General features: G+C 34.0%; 1 protein-coding gene across 1 annotated transcript; it reads right to left on the reverse strand.

Annotated features, from left to right (window-relative positions):
• Positions 1-191: 191 nt before the first annotated feature.
• LOC121131679 (lipase member I) lies at positions 192-7,444 on the reverse strand. The gene is made up of 7 exons (XM_071894012.1): positions 7,335-7,444; positions 1,866-2,151; positions 1,695-1,815; positions 1,328-1,528; positions 1,046-1,270; positions 814-946; positions 192-602 (listed from the first exon to the last, which is right to left on the reverse strand). Exons 1-7 carry the CDS (start codon positions 7,442-7,444, stop codon positions 542-544), a joined length of 1,137 nt encoding a protein of 378 aa, XP_071750113.1. The 3' UTR covers positions 192-541.
• Between the last annotated feature and the right edge of the window lie 9,157 nt (positions 7,445-16,601).

Here is a 16,601-nt window from a genome sequence, read left to right on the forward strand (position 1 = left end):
TTTAAATAACGGCAAAATAAAAACATTTTGATAAAAAAGGAAACTCTTTATTAAAATTTGAATAATAAAAATACAAATGTCATCATATGAATACGATATATTTTCCCTTAAAAAAGTAAATTAATGAAGAATTAAAAGCATATTTTAACTTAACACGAAATTCGACATTAAATAAATCTAGTTTTTAAATATTTTTGTAGAATTTTTCATATTCAAAATTTATTACATTATTTAAAAAAATACAAATAACGATAAAGGAGATCTATAATTATTAGTACAAAAAAAAATAATTGCAAGTTTGTTGTTACCTGAGGATTTTTTGAAAAAAAAATCTAATTTTGTGTTATCAATTATGTTTTAAGCTAATTTTTAACTAATTTTTCAGTTGTTCCACTTAGAATATATTTATCAGTTGCCCTAAGTTGCCAATAAGAAGATGAGTTATTATCGTTTGTTATTGTCAAATCTTCAATTTTTAAACGTTCACTTCCACTCCAAGGACTATGGAATTTTTCAACTGTATATTTTAGAAATATATCGTCTACGGCAATTTTGCATCTAGAGTAAAAACTTTTGAATATGATCCAGATTCAGAAAATCCCCTATAATATTAAAAAAAAATTATTTTCTAGAACTAATTTAATTTGTTGAAAATACCAATGAATTGGCAAGAAATATTAGATTGCATTACATCATGATCACTTTAATTTTATTATACATATTACTCAAATTATATTTATTGTATTAAAATGGTTTCATATTCCCTGATGTTTAAAATAAAGGATTAATAGATTATATATTTAGAAAACTCACGAGGCAATTGTAAATTGTTCACTCTCTCCTGATGGACTAAAAAAAAAAAGCTCTAAATTATGATTATGTAGCTTTCCAAACCAATTTTGTTGACGTTCAAAAACAACCCTTATGCTTGTTTTGAGTTGATTACCTTTACAAAAAAAAAAAAAAAATGTTGATTTTTTGCAGAAATTCATCAATACTTAAATGTAAATTAATTATATAATGTATCAAACTTTGGTGAACTTACCACAATATTGAGCCTCATCTCTTGTTGTAAAATACAATAATCCCCTTGCATTACGAGGAGTGTTCAGACCAAAAGGGAATGTTTCTGATGTCTCGTGGCATTCACCCATTAAGAAAGCTTCCCATCCTTTTTTACAAGGAAACCCATTCATTTTACATCCCTTATTTCTAATAGTTTCTGTATACAACATTGGAGCTCGGTCATGACTACAGGGTGCTCCCCCCACTATTTTGTAACATAAAAATTGCACTAAATTTCTATTTGACTCTCATTAAAACTTACAAAAATATATTAGTAGTTCCACAGATTTACATTTCGGTTGTTTTTCCCCACCATTAGCATAGAAATCAACATGGCCAGAACTATGATAAATACCTAAACCAAAACCATTTGTATGAATGACATCAACAAAATCTGCGTCATCTTTATCCAATCTAAATTTTGTCTCTTTACCACTAAAAGCGGGTCCAGCAGGATCCAATCCTGAATGTTACAAATGTTTTAATTATTATTAAAATATGGTATTAAATTAGACAAACCAGATATCCGGCTACAATTTGGTATATTAGATCCTACAATTCCACACACATGTGCTCCAAGACTAAAGCCAATTAAATGAAGGTTCGGTCCAATAGATCCAACTACTTACTGACATCATTAAAGAATTTTGCAATCATTAATCCAACTATATGTGTGTTTGCTACTGCCTGATCATATAATAAAGGTGACGCCCCATTCTCCCAGTTAGCACAAAACACATTTATATCTGACTATATATTTTGTGATTGATTAATTCCTTATAAATTTTTTTAAGTCTTACTTCATTCAGAAGAGCTTGTCTCATTCCAACTGCCCATTCGTGATCACAACTAGTCTTATATCCATGTACAAGTGTTCTTGTAAGTTTTGCAGCATTAAAATTGGATTCATTCAGCTTTTGTGCCTCGTCATATTTAAAAATTTGTGGTGTTTCCAAGTTATTTCGTGTATAAAGTTTCATTTCTAAACCAATTAGTTCCACATTTTGAGGGCATTTTTCTAACACTACACCAGAAACAGGACTCATACTTCCTAAGTCACTTTGACAACTTTTTTTATGCCAAAAGCTTAAATGACAACAAAAATATGAAAAATAAATGTAACTTTTTTTTTTTTTTTTTTTTGAATTTCACTAATTGTCGTTAAACCTTATACAAGGTACTCAAAATATATTAATCTGACAAGAAGTATACCTAATTTTATAACTATTGATAAATATTTTTGTTTTTATTTTTTTTAAGTTTGGCATCAAACCCTTTGTTGCGTGCAATGTACAAGTTAATTAGAACTGTTTTCTCATTGAAAAAATTGTAATTTTACCTGAAAGCTAAATATTACATTATCAAATCATTGCTTTGAATTTCCATTTTTTGAGAAAAAAGATATGAATGTGTTGTCCTGTATCAAATAAGTCAAAAAATTAAATCAAAAATATATATGTACTAAATAAATATTTTATACAATTTTAAATATAACACTATCTGCCTATAAATTAGGAGGTCAGGTTACAATTAATTCCAAATCTCATCTTGTAAGCAACAATTATAATAGATGGATTAAAAAAAAGATAAATTAAGGCGACTGTTAGTCATAGGTTAGAAAAAATATCCTTCACTCCTATTCCGTTTAAAATCAAAGAAATTAATTTAAAAACAAAGTAATATAATATTCCTGAAAGATTATTATTAACTTTTGTAAAAAAAAGTTTCAAAGTACATTCAATCGTATATGCTTGTAGTTAGAACATAATATAAGAAGAAGACATAATTTTCAAAACTTTATGACAATTGTTCTAAATTTGTCAGTAATTTTTGTTTCTTAAATGCATATTTTTGTCTTATAGAAACTCAATATTCTTATACAAGAAAGTTAAAAACATAACTGACAAGATGCATTGTATTGTAATTGTCAATTAATTAGACAATTAGTTTTTGGCGATTTATCAAAGGTTATAAAAATATTGGTTTTTTTCTGAATCCATCCGTTTCTGATGACTTAATTATACTTGTCCAACTTCATTATACATTGAATTAGTTTAGCTCATAGAGCCCACAAATTTCAAATTATGAAAATCAATTGAAAAAATTGTTTTTTGTATAATATTTATGGAAACAATAAATTTACTTTCATAAGCAGCACCCAGAAAAACTAAAATGCTAAATTGCAATAAGTATTTTTGTTTTAAATATTCTGTCAAATCATTTTTGCATTAATTTTTTCACCCTTTAGGAGTTTAGACTTTAAATTTGATTTCTTGGATCGAATCAGATTTTTTTGCTTAGAATTTTATCTGCATGAAATAGATTTAGATAAAATTTTCTCTGGTTTGTGTATATTTTGATTTGAATAAGAAATTAGATGTAGATACTTATAAAAATATAGCATTTAGTATATTAATTATATGCATTTATTTCGTTTGAAAAAGATCAGTGGAAAAGGGGATATTTATGCAATATATGTACTTAAAAAACTAATTAAACTATTTTTAAAAAAAAAAAAAAGAAATTTTGTTTATTGAAATTGAGCTACTAGTTAAGAATAATTCACAATTTAAAATTAAATGACAATATATAAAGAACTAATAATTGAATTGCATAAAAATGTCTCTTATGTTTTACTGGTATAAACTTATATGAATAATAAATTATATCAAATTTTATACGTTGAAGTAAAAAATTGACTTTTTGGGGCAATTTAATATATCTTTTGATTCTAAGTCAACTAACAAATATGATAAATTAATTCAATAGAGAAAAATTATTTTATAGAGAAAAGTTGATTACTAAACAAATAATATTGATTAATTTAGAAATTTAGGTGCAAGTGTTTTGTGACTACCGCATATAAATATATTAACTTACCGATTGTTAGCATTGCCATCATAATTTTCGTCTAAAATAGAGGTAATAACGTTTAAATATATTCGTTATAAATTACATAGAGTAATGAAATATTTTCTTGTAAATGTTGTAACTTCAATTCCCAAATTTCGTGTTTTTTATATACGGGGTATTCCAGTGGGGAAACGGATTTGTCTTAAATTGGGTATATGGTATTATTAATTGTGATTATTAATACCTGACAGGAAATATTAGATCCATTACTAAACGGATTATATAATAAATCACTGACAGGAAAGTTTAACAAATCGTTAAAGATCTATCAAATAGTCCATCAAAAACTTATGTTATAATTTAATAAAAAAAATTTATAATTGAAGTAGTGATGAGAATCTGATGTTTTTCTGGAGTCAGTATCGGAAAAATAATGTTTAATCTACGTCTCCAATTCTTATGGATTATTATTTATTTCTTGGGATTTTCTGTTTTTCTTTTTCGAGCCCATTATAACATGTAAACGCTCCAAGACTGACTTCCTTTCTCTGTGAAATTTATAATTTATGTTTTCCAATAGGCAACACTATGTTGAAACTGGTTGACATTACTACAATGTGTATTCTTAATTCCATTCCGTTTGAAATGTAATCTTTGTTTGATATTTTTAGACTAGGGGAGGTAATTGAAATTGCTTGGAATTACACAGTTTGTTAAAAACACACTCAAGAATGCTCTTCAGACTGAATGGTCAAATTTGATTTTCAATCTACTAGCCACTAATTCATTTGACATTTCCCTTGAAATTGAAGCTTAAACATAATCCCCATTCCTTTAGCACTAGCAATTTTTCAGTTCAAGACTATGATCTAGTAACTACCATGATCTTCTTTGTTTAAATAGTTGTTATTACTTGAAGTGAATTTACGGTTTAAAATTTTAATATGTATTCGTATTCCATAAATATATTTTTTTTAATCAATTTTCCCTCTTTAAGGATGAATATGTAAAAAATAGATATTAGCCGTTTAAAAACTCTTATTTTCTATATTTCATATGCATTCATATTAATAAGCATCAGTACCACTAAAAACATAATGGGTTTTCATTATAACAAGACCAAATCTTAATTATTAATAAGTAGATAAAATAAGCTGTTTAATTAGGCTTATAACTATGATTTAAATAAGTAAAAACTAATTTTAAAGTTAATCTTGGAAAATAAATTCCGTATACAATTTTATTGAAATTAAATTTCCAATAATTCTTTAAAAAATATAATTTTTTTGTCTGGCGAGTTTTTTAGCAAGCAAAAGTGTTAAGGTGATTAACAGGTTTTTAAGGGAGTAACAAGTGAAGTTCGTATCTCCTCAAGTCTTTTTTCAGAAACCCAAACATTCTCATTCAGTCCATCACAATAAATATTATTCACATTAAATAAAGGAAGGTGATTTATGTTATCAATTTTAATTTTTTTAAATATTTAGCAAAAGGGTATTTTTTAAGTATTGTTTAAAATATTAAAGGAACCGCCTCTAGAGACTAAAGAGAAGCTTGATATACATTATGGAGACTCTTCACCTTTTAATAGAAGAGTTTATAAGTGGTTTCAAAAATTTTGGGTTGGCCATATGGGTACAATTGACGCTGAATGTTCTTGACACCCTGTTGAGGTTACTCATAAAGAAATCATTTATAAAATTCATAATATGCTGATGGATGACAGAAGAGTGAAGGTGCGTGAGATTAGGAGTGCTACGGGCTTCTTGAGTTGAAACCTTAGTACTGGTAAGCACTGTTAATTTAGTCAGCTATTTTAAGTTTTGTCTCATCTTCGTCTATTGTTCGTATTGTCGAAGCAAAGTCGAACCATGAACACATTGAAAAATCTTTCAAGGATCTGGATCAACTAATTTTAACTCAAAAGTTCGATATTAAGTCATCACCAGCCTAGAGAAACTCGTCCACCTTTTCTTCCTCTATAATTTGGACTTACTTGAGACTACTGGAGAAATAAATTGGATTTGCAGACCAGCCCTTTTCACACTCCAAGAGAAACGTCACCGTAACACCACCGAGACGCTCTCTCCTTGTCTATTACCTTCTGCAGTCTTAAGCCAACAACAAACAATATCTTCTACCAGGTTGTACTGCATAGATATATAAATAAGGGTCAAGTTTTGTAGTTCTTCTCGCCTTCCCTCTCCCTATATTGTATTAATTATACAATAACAATCAATCTCACCTTACTATACTTTGCTTTTGCAACTAGGTCTACAGGTGTCTTTCAGCAGTAGCAGTTTACTTTATTGTTTGAATTACTACTCGTAATAATAATTTAAATATACCTACTTTTCTTCCCGCTTTCGTTATTAAATTACTCCTTTTTATATGAACAACTTTTGTTTAATTTTCCGATCAAAACTATGTCTTTATATCTCTTTATTTAAATAAAAAAACTATGACATTTCACTCACCACCATGAGTTCCCCGATTGCAATTATCATTAATTCCATTCAATGGGATTATCCCCTTTGCAAATTCCTTGCCAAAACTAACTCCAGTCTGAGGGTGCTCATTAATGCTATCCACCCCTTGGAATGAGAGGAGTATAACATCCGGCACTACGCCAGTAGTACCTTCCCTCAAGGGGATGAGGACACATATCAAGCTGTAGCCTCAATTGTGAAACACCTCATTAATAAGTGTCCCAATGAGGCAAAGCAAAATCTGCATACTTGTTTCTCTCAGCCTTTGCCATCTCTTGTGATGACATAGTAAAAATAAGACATCGCCAAGCCTATATTGCAATTCTGAACGATATACAGGTCTCACCCCTTGACACTGATACTAGGACACTTATGTCCAGACTAAAGTGTGTCAACAGATGGGTGAAGGCTGAAATTGAACTTTTAACCAGCACAGTCATCCAATTTATTAGGGAGTTTCCTGACAAAACTGAGCAGGCTATGCTGAACCATATTTGCCAAAAGTTTGCGTACATACCTAGGAAATCTGTCATAAACCCCTTCCAAACCCCTACTCTTCTAGCCAAGGTGAAGGTGGCACGTACTAGAACCAGAGACTTGACAATACGAAAAAACCGAGGTATCTAGTGACCCTTCGAATAGTTGTAGTCATAATAATATTACCATCGACTCTACTGCCTCATCTTCGACTGACTCTCCCGCTGCCCGTTCGGCCCTACAGAGGTAATCGAACTTGCTGTATCTCCTTTGCCCAATCCTGTATCGACTCCCAAAAGTATAATCGGATCATAAGCACACTCGAATTAAATCGTCCCCTGGAGGTATCAACTCCTGACACCCCAATAGGCCATAAACAAGACTTAAAAAGGCCCATTGAGACAAACGAGATACCTGTCTCTAAACGGACTCACAGACTAATGCCTTTACCTGTCCCGAACTCGGTAAGGAATAATGCGGTTACCAGCAATCCCAAGCCCCTTTCCATTCCTGATGCTTCCAAGTTCCGAGACAGCCCCAACACCAACGGACTTCGACATCTGCTGACCATACTGCGATGTTGAGCAGCCTTGACAGGGCAATTAATGTTCAATTAAACAGACGACCAGTCGACCCAATTCAACTTTAGGCCGCTGTCGAACCTCCAAACGCCTTCTACTGGTTCTAGTAGGACTTGGAATGCTGAAGAGCAAGCAACCCTTGCCAATGCTAACCAGCCTGCTGAAGCTGAAGCTATGTTAATCCTACAAGCTGCAGTCAATACTCCATTGACCAACACCCAGATAATCTCTGACTTTGAGAGTGCCAGCAAGTAATAAAAACAACAGCTCCCCCCAACCAATAGCCTGTAGCTCCCTCATCAGCCTTAACGGACGATGCTGCTACAACATTTAAAGCAAACAAGGTTAGAAGGCATAAGAGGCTCCTTTCTTACTGGGAAATGACAATTGTCTATCTATCCCGGGAGAAATGGACTTTAAACAACCCTTCATACCTGCCCTTCACGTGTTGCCGTTATTCGAGGTACTTTAGTCTAGAGTAGTTCTCGTCTAAGTGAGATGGTGATTCACCTCCATAGTCTTTTAAATTTTCTCTATGCTCCTAGGTATCCCACTACCCTATCCCCCAATCACAAAAGATTACTAAAAAAAGAGTATACCGGGAGACCCCCAACTTCACTCATCAGCAAGCTTTCTGACTTGATGATTCAACAGTCTAACATTGAGTCACAGAAAACCCACACAACTGTCCCTACACATCGACGGGTTACCTCCTCTTCAGCCGCAAGGGCACCCTTTGAAAAATGTCTCAACTGGGATTTCCTAAAGGCTGCACGATCCTTACTGCAAGGAGAAATGATCAGCCTTGCAGCAGCTCAAAGATGGCCGCTGATTATACCCCATCATGGAAAGCTTACTTTGAGGGTCTTTCCCAACCTAATGAACGAGACTTTTTAAAAAACCTCAAATGTATCTTTCGTTCCTGGCCCCCATTACGTTGGAAAAGATAAAGGAAGCTATCCCATCCAGGAACACGAGTAAAGGTCCCCTTGGATGGAACGGTACTGCCACACACAAAATTGATAAAGAGTGGCTGATAAGACTCTTTAACTCAGCCCTTCTGACGGGTTTCCTTCCGAATATTATATTACGAACGAGAACCACATTCATGCTTGAGACACTCTCCCCTGCATCCTGGTAGGACTATATGCCAATCACAATCCTCCGTCATGTCGTGCATGTCCTTCACAGGATCATCGAATAGAGGCTGAGGGTGTCCCCTATAATAATGTCCAGAAAGTCTTCAAAAAAGTCGATGGTGTCTCTGAGAATACTTTTATTCTTGATCAATCAATTCGGCACTCCAAATAGACTTTTAATTCAATTTCGCTAGCCTTCTTGGACATCAGGAAAGCTTTTGACTCAGTGAACCACCAGTCAATCGAGCGTTCTCTCACTAGGGCTGGGGTTCCTGCCGAAATTATAAATACCATCATGTATATACTACTTCATGGTCGCACCTCTTTTAATTAGGTAAGAGATGTGAAATTTGGATGGGGTATCCTCCAAGGCGACCCTATTTCTGGATTAATATTTAATTTAGTTAAAAGACCTGGTACTGGCTGATATGACTACTCATGAGTCCTTCCACATTAATAGGGCAGAGCTCTCATACCTGGTATTTGCCGAAGATATTGTGTTGACATCCTCTACCAACAGGGGGCTATAAGCCTCAGTAAACGCCGAGTTGGATTAACACCTAACCCAGCCAAGTGTCAGCCTCACAATCACGAACTTGAAAAATCAAAAGAGGGTTGTTGTCGATCTCGAGCCCAAGATAAAAGTAATGAATATGTTTATACCCCAACTAAAGCTGGGTGACTTTTACAAGTACTTGGGACTAAACTTTTCATCAGATGGCGTAGTGAAGTCTTGCCCTTCCAAGGGGACTATGGTGATGCTAAATAGGGTCAAAACAGCCCGTATATCCTCATTCCACAAATACATCAGCCTGAGGGAATACCTGACTAACAGGCTCACCTTTGACATTGTGAGGGGAAGGGTGACTCAGGGTGAATGTAAAAGGATTGATGTTGAGGTCTGTAAGGATGTAAGGGAATGGACTGACCTTTTTCATGACACTTATACGGACTTCTTCTGTGCAGATGGGGAACTTTGGATCTTTGAATTCCTTCTGCGATCTATATTGGCAAGGAACACCCATGTCCAGGCCCTTAACCAATCGAATGATCCCATCATTAGGGTAATATTACAGCTTAATCCTTCCCAGTATACTTTATTGCCTGTTACTGTGAAAGGATATCAACTCCAGCTTCACTCTAAACTACACAAACTGTATGCTGATAATCTTGCTTCCTTTGTGGACACAAGAGGATTGGCATCAGCCTCCAAGGGTAAAAGAAACTTTGGGTTCCTCTGTTCAGTCAAGACCAAAAGCAAGGCTGCCAGATTTACCCTCTTCTGCGATGGCGAGTACTGACCGTCCTGTCCTGAGTCTGTGTGTAATCTTGGGTATTTGCTACAGTGTTGCATTAAGACGAGGACAGGAAGACATGACGACGTCCAAACAATGGTGTCTAAGTCTTTACAGAAAAAAGGGTTTGTTGAGACTGAGGGGAGTGTTATCCCAATAGACGACACAACAATAAAATCAGACTCAGTAGCAATTTGCAACAATGTGGGGTACATCATTGACTCTACCATTGTGAGTGATGTAGGTACTCTGACAAACTACAAACAATTGAAAGCACAGAAGTACGGTTCCCCTGGCTGCTCTTGAGGCTCTTAAACCTCGCCACAATTTAAACGCTCACGTTCAGTTGTCTCTTATGACCCTCGATGCTAACTGGAGAGGCATAATAATAAGCAAGAACTTTTACAACTCAATGACAACAATAATAGGCATATCGCCCCTTTTTATCCAATTCATTCAGTTGGGGATTTTATCATGTGGGTATCACATATATAGATCGTGATCCTCCGATTATGAAGCTGCCCACACTAGTTAAATTCTTTCCTCTCCTCCTCTTTTTCCTTTTTTCTTATAATCTTATAATGTCATGGGTAGTGATGCAGACTTTATGCCTCTCACATCCCAAAGAACGGGTAAGTATTACCATTAAGTTCTAACCCCCTTGTATGTGTGATTTTACTTTCAGCTTGGGCTGGATTAATACTGTTCTCGTTTCGAGTGGATCGTATTATACTGCACCCAATATAGACTGTCCAACCCATTAAATGTTAATTTAAAACGAGGATTCTCTTCTAAATATTAATCTGAAAAAATCTATTATTTTGCAATTACATAATGTTTGTGTTCTTTTTCGTTCTCTTTGGTTAATTATTTTCTACCTCTTTCAATTGCAAAAAATAATTATACGAGGCGTATTATCGAATTATATATTTGTCGACTTCAGCTGTGTTGGAATATTTGTCCTGTTGCTAACAAGCTCCCCTCACCTTTTTTCCAAAACACTAGCCTACCTTTTTCACCCAGAAGTAACTACACTCTTCTTTTTATAGTATGTGTGTATGCACACCGGTGAATGGGTTCATTGATCCTTACAAGATGGAAGTTCCTATGGACACAAGATGTCATCTACTTTCCATTTATTAAAGTTGTCTTCTCCAAAATACGAGAAATGTTTTGGTTACAACTTTTATTCATTTATTTGTTGCTGAACTTGCCCTTACTTCTAAAGTATTTTAATGTTTATGGAACTAAAATTTTGAGTTCCAAGAGAATAATTTTATATGTGATATATATGATCAAACCTATTTGTTATTTAAAATGTTTGTTTCAATGTATATTATTTTCATTTTTCATTCTCTCCATTAAATTACATTTAAACGTAATTCATAACTGTTTCATGTATACAATAAATATCATATATATTTGCTATGTTAAAATAATATGTCCTTTCTGTTTAAGTCAATATGAAGAATTGGTTCTCTCTTTCCCAGTTTCAGGCATTGAATGGCTTTGGAATATTGACTATCTCGGAACCTAAGGGGAATTTAAAAAAATATAGTCAACTCTTTACACATTTACTATTCATTATCATTTAATGTATTATTCTTGTATGTATAATTCCATTGGTGGCTAGGACGCCTTCCTTATGTATGTATTATTTAAGGGTATAGTTCGGCAATACGTTTTGTGTATATGTTTGTATACGTTTGATAAATAAATGGATCTCAACAATTCTCTACTTAAGTGGCCAAACGAAGCCTACACAACCCAAAATTTGCGGGCTTTAACGCTGATTCCGAAATGATCTTCCCAAAAACCCTCGGGCAATTATAATCCACGGATTTGTTTTCTACGAGTCACCAAATAACCAATCAGCAAATAGTTAACAGCATCCTATGTTGCCGCCCTTCTGCCTAAACTACCACGCTTATACGATCTCGAATGATTTCCCTACTCCATACAAGATTTTTAAGCCAACAAAGCATTGAAATGACTTCCCAGACCATCTGGTCAAAAGTGAAAGCAGCAACTTTCACTATACTCTCATATGTCTAGGGGTATACTTACATACTTTAGTATCTAATAAATGATATCCCCAAAAGGCTCCCCAACAATTCCTACTCTAAAGTCGCCTTCGCTAGGGAACCACAAACTCCCCTTAACCGTGTCATCAGCCTTTTCGTTCGTTGGCGTTCTAAAGGGTAGTTTTGTTCGCGATTTTAACCTCTAGGGCTGCAATTTAAACAGCCTCCCCGTCATAAGTCCAGTTGTCCCGGCTTCCGCTTCGTTTCCTAGCAAACTTATGTTAAATACAAATGGTTTTTCGTCACAAACTTTATTTTCCTACCACAAACAACGAGTTAAGGCATAGACTAAAACAAAATTACACCTTTTCCAAAATTCGACATTTTAATTGGAAAGTTTGGAATTTGTCTTTTTCTGTTATACCGTAACCGACCCGTCCGATTTTAATTATCCCGGCTTGTAGTACCGGTTCCTCTAACTATACTTAATTTGACGAACCGTTTTTATTAGTATACCTCCCTGGTTTTATATACCACAATCATTTTAAACAAGTAATAGGCTTTAAAGTTTTATAAACGCCTTTTCAAGTTTTTCTACTGTCTATTTATTGTTATACCATTATTGGTTAGTCATTGACTAGTGAAGCAGACTCTGAAGCCTCTCACTTTTTAAACAATCATTACATATAAAATAAACTTTGTATAAATTTGTATTTTATCAAAAAATTGCTTCGTCTTCTGGGATGAGTACGAACCATACTTTGATTGCTTCCCATGTAACATCAGCTTCTTTGATGAATGGGCATTCAACATGCACGCAGCTTTATGTGAAGATCATAAAGCCTACCGAAGGAGGCTAGGTCTCTCACCACTCAATACTGTACCTTCCTTTATAATAGGAAATTCAGACACTCAGTCAGATAGCAACTCCATCATGTGTATGCAATGTGATCATCTCTTTGACATGAAGGTTGATCTAGAGGCCCACCAGCTTGCATGCCACCCCTCTGGGGAAGATGACGGTGTGATTCATATTCTAGTCTCTCATGAGTCTGGGGGAGTTTTAAATGAAAATATCAGATTGATGTCCTCCACATCTTGGAAGAAAATCCACGTGTGGGTTTGTATGATGATGGGGGCCAGCATCTAATCCTCCCGTACAACCTGTTGTTATAAATACTACTGAAGACACACTGTCCTTCACTCCTGAGGCCTTGTCTCATGATCAGTATAGTGATCTCCTCCTCGACTCGGATAAAACAAGTAATGTTGAACCAATGGTTCCCAAAGAAGATACCCTGACATATCCCTTTATCCTTCCTCAAGGAGTCGAGAGGACATTATCACGTTCCTCAAATGTTGCCTCTCTTAAAATAAACAAAAAGAGGCGAACAAAGAGGAAACATAAGCCTACCTCTATAAACACAAAGGATTTAACAGCAGTGTCAAACCCATCGATCCATTTAGCAACTTTCGCAATGGCTTACTGATGTCTTGTAAGGGCATTGTCCTGAATAGGATGTCCTTCTAATGGACTTTCTACATGGCTTGGGATATCCTTTGAAAATGGCCAACCCCATGAACCGAGAATCACAGACTTCCCGGGTATTTCAGACACCCAGTTTGAAAATGTGATAACTCCTCCTGTGTCACAAAATCTATCAGTTCAAAGTTCCGAATCCGGTCAATCCTTTCTGAGTACTAAAAGTCAGACTAGTTCTGGTGAACCAGAACGAACAATAAAGGCTGTACGCTTAGATTATGTCGAACCAAAGTCCCCTCGGGGATTTAAGACTTCAAATACGGAGATATATAAGAGTATGCAAGCTCTATCATTGGGCTACTGATATGCCAACCCCAGTATAGATAGGAAAATGGAAGGTATCCGGTGTAAATAAGGTCGCCCTTCACATGAAAGACCTATCTTACCGTGAAAACAGAATAAAGAGGGTTCTTTCTAACCCTACTTACCTTCCCTTGGCAAGGATTAGATTGGAAGAATTTATAGGATAAACTTGCACCCAACCGTCAATATGGGTAACATTATTTACCCACAACACGGTTTTGTAAATAAGCAATTTCCTGATCCTAAGCTTCCCACAATTCACGGCTCTGGGAAATCCAAATCCATCGAATTCCTGAAGATTTGACTTGAAGGACAATGAACAAGCCACTCTCGAGTATTTTCTTTCCTTTAAAAGGTAAGGAGGAGCCTAATTCAGAAAAACAATTAATTAGTGGAGTGTAATTCTGAATTTATTCAAGGCCACCACATGCCACCTTCAACACACAACGAAAAATTTACTTCTATTTCTGGAACAAGAATAATATATATTTATACAATATGACAAATATAAATAACTAACGGAATATAAACTACAATAATCACGCAACATATTTATAATGAAAAAACATATCAACCTTAAATTTCCAATCCTGAACAATGTTTCTTGCAAACTCGTAGCTGGTAGCTGGAATGGAAACTACCAAAAAAAACTTTTCAAATGAACTAATTATAGGTTTTTTACTCCTAAGTTTTTCAATCTTTTATGAAAAATTAATTTTCAATGAGATCATTTTCCACCCTCTTTCTAACATTCCTTGACATACAGAAAGCCTTTGACTTGGTAAACCACCAGTCCATAGAACATGATCTAACGAGGGCTGGGGGCACTGTTGGTTTTAGTAAATATATCCATTATGTTGTAGGGCATGCAAGGACGTCCTTTAACAATGAGTCAATTGTAAAATATGGTTCGGATATCCTCCAGGGTGACTCCATTTCCAAGCTAATTTTCAACCTTGTTATTTACATGGTCCTGGAGGAAATTATCCATCAGGAACTTTTTAAACTCAAAGGGTTGGATGTCTCCTTCAAGCTAATTCAATTAATGGGATTTTCATAGAATATTTCTAAGTTATTTTCTTAAAATATGTCTAATTTCTTTCAATCTTTGATTATTTTTTTAAATCGTTATAATTTTATACTTATTTTTAACAAATCACCTTCATTTTTTCACGCAACCTCGATTAATTGAATTGAGCTAACTTTGTTTTGGACTTAGGATTTTTTTTGTTAAAACTCTATTATGTACACTATTAGAATAAAAGAGTTATTTATGAAGAGGTGATAAAAACTCCTTTTGTTATTGACCTGAAGTAAAATATAACTCATAATATAATCCAATTCAAATGGGATCCTTAGAGAGTACCATTTAATAAGTTGAGGAGGGGAAGTCAACATAAAACCCGTTATGAAGATTTGTTATTACAATCCAATCAAAATGAGGTCATTAGTGCAAACTTGATAGGAAACAATATCCATATAGTCAATATTAAGGTGGATAAAACTTCTTTTTAAAGAAGAAACTACGATGGGGCAAGATGAGTGTTTTAATTCCATGACTGATAGACACCACGAACTAAGAGATGATTGGAAAATCATGCTTGACAAAAAAAAAAAAATACAAGATGAAATGGCAGAAAACAGAGAACTTAACTCCAATATCACTGAGGTCCAAGCGACTGTTTGAGTACCCAATAGATAAGGAAGATAAAAGGACTAAATGGGTGACCCAAGAACAAATCAATCACCTATAATATGTTATGGCTAGTGTGTATTCACGTTTTTATTCATTCCCCTTAAAATATTTTTTGTTCAAATATGTTCAAAACAAAGATTCGACCCTTCAACATGGCCCTAAGTCTCTTTAAGAGTAGTAAAAGAGACATAAAGCTGTCATATTATCTGCGGATGTGATAAATGTCTATACATCTTCCTGTCCTCGAATCGAGTGAATGACTCCTTGCAGAATCATATTATATTAATTAAATATAATATACTTCACATTCTGTCGCGAGAAAATAGAAACGTCAGCACATATTTTCTACGAATGTAATTGGGTGAGTCATTTGGTAAGAATGTATCAAGTAAAATTAAAAGAAAAACTAATAGTCTCGACGTCAGAAACTAATTGGGTAGTTGTCACGGCTCCGAATCTTCCCAGGACTTTTAATGTGGAGGCCATCATCAGTAAAGTGCAGGTTATAATATATTCTTGTAGATGTAATAAGAAACCCATAGGGACAAAGGTGTAATAGAGAAAGAACTCAACGTTTTACCTAATTTTTTTGACAATTGTCCTTAATTTTGGACTTTTTAGTACTTGTATGGTATTAGGGTTGAAATGGGGAAAAATACATATAACTGTAAAATAGAAAAATTGGAAAGGAAAATACAATTTATAAAGTCTATAATTGGTCATCAAAAGAAAGCTACAATATTAAACCCGACTGAGAAATGCATATACATCAACTAAGGGGAGACGTATTACTTCAAGAAATAATGTTCAAAACTGCATCATTACTTGAAGCATATGAAAATTGTATTGTATCTATAAAAATATATTTTTGTAAATACTAAATGCAATAAAAAATGCCTTAAAAATTTGAATTTAATATAAATTAAGAGTATTTAAAATATTGAATTAGTGTATCGTTTAAAACATCATTTTCGTACCTGCAAAGTTAAAATAATTTATGCTCACTATCATCTTAGATGAAATTTGAATCAAACAATTTAGAAGTAGATAATTTTACAAAATTGTATTAGCTAAACTAAAACCAAATAATATGATTGAAAAATAAATCTGGGATATCAGCATAATTTCTATTTTTT

This window comes from Lepeophtheirus salmonis, unplaced genomic scaffold (assembly GCF_016086655.4).
Source record: "Lepeophtheirus salmonis unplaced genomic scaffold, UVic_Lsal_1.4 unplaced_contig_9497_pilon, whole genome shotgun sequence".
NCBI lineage: Eukaryota > Metazoa > Arthropoda > Copepoda > Siphonostomatoida > Caligidae > Lepeophtheirus > Lepeophtheirus salmonis.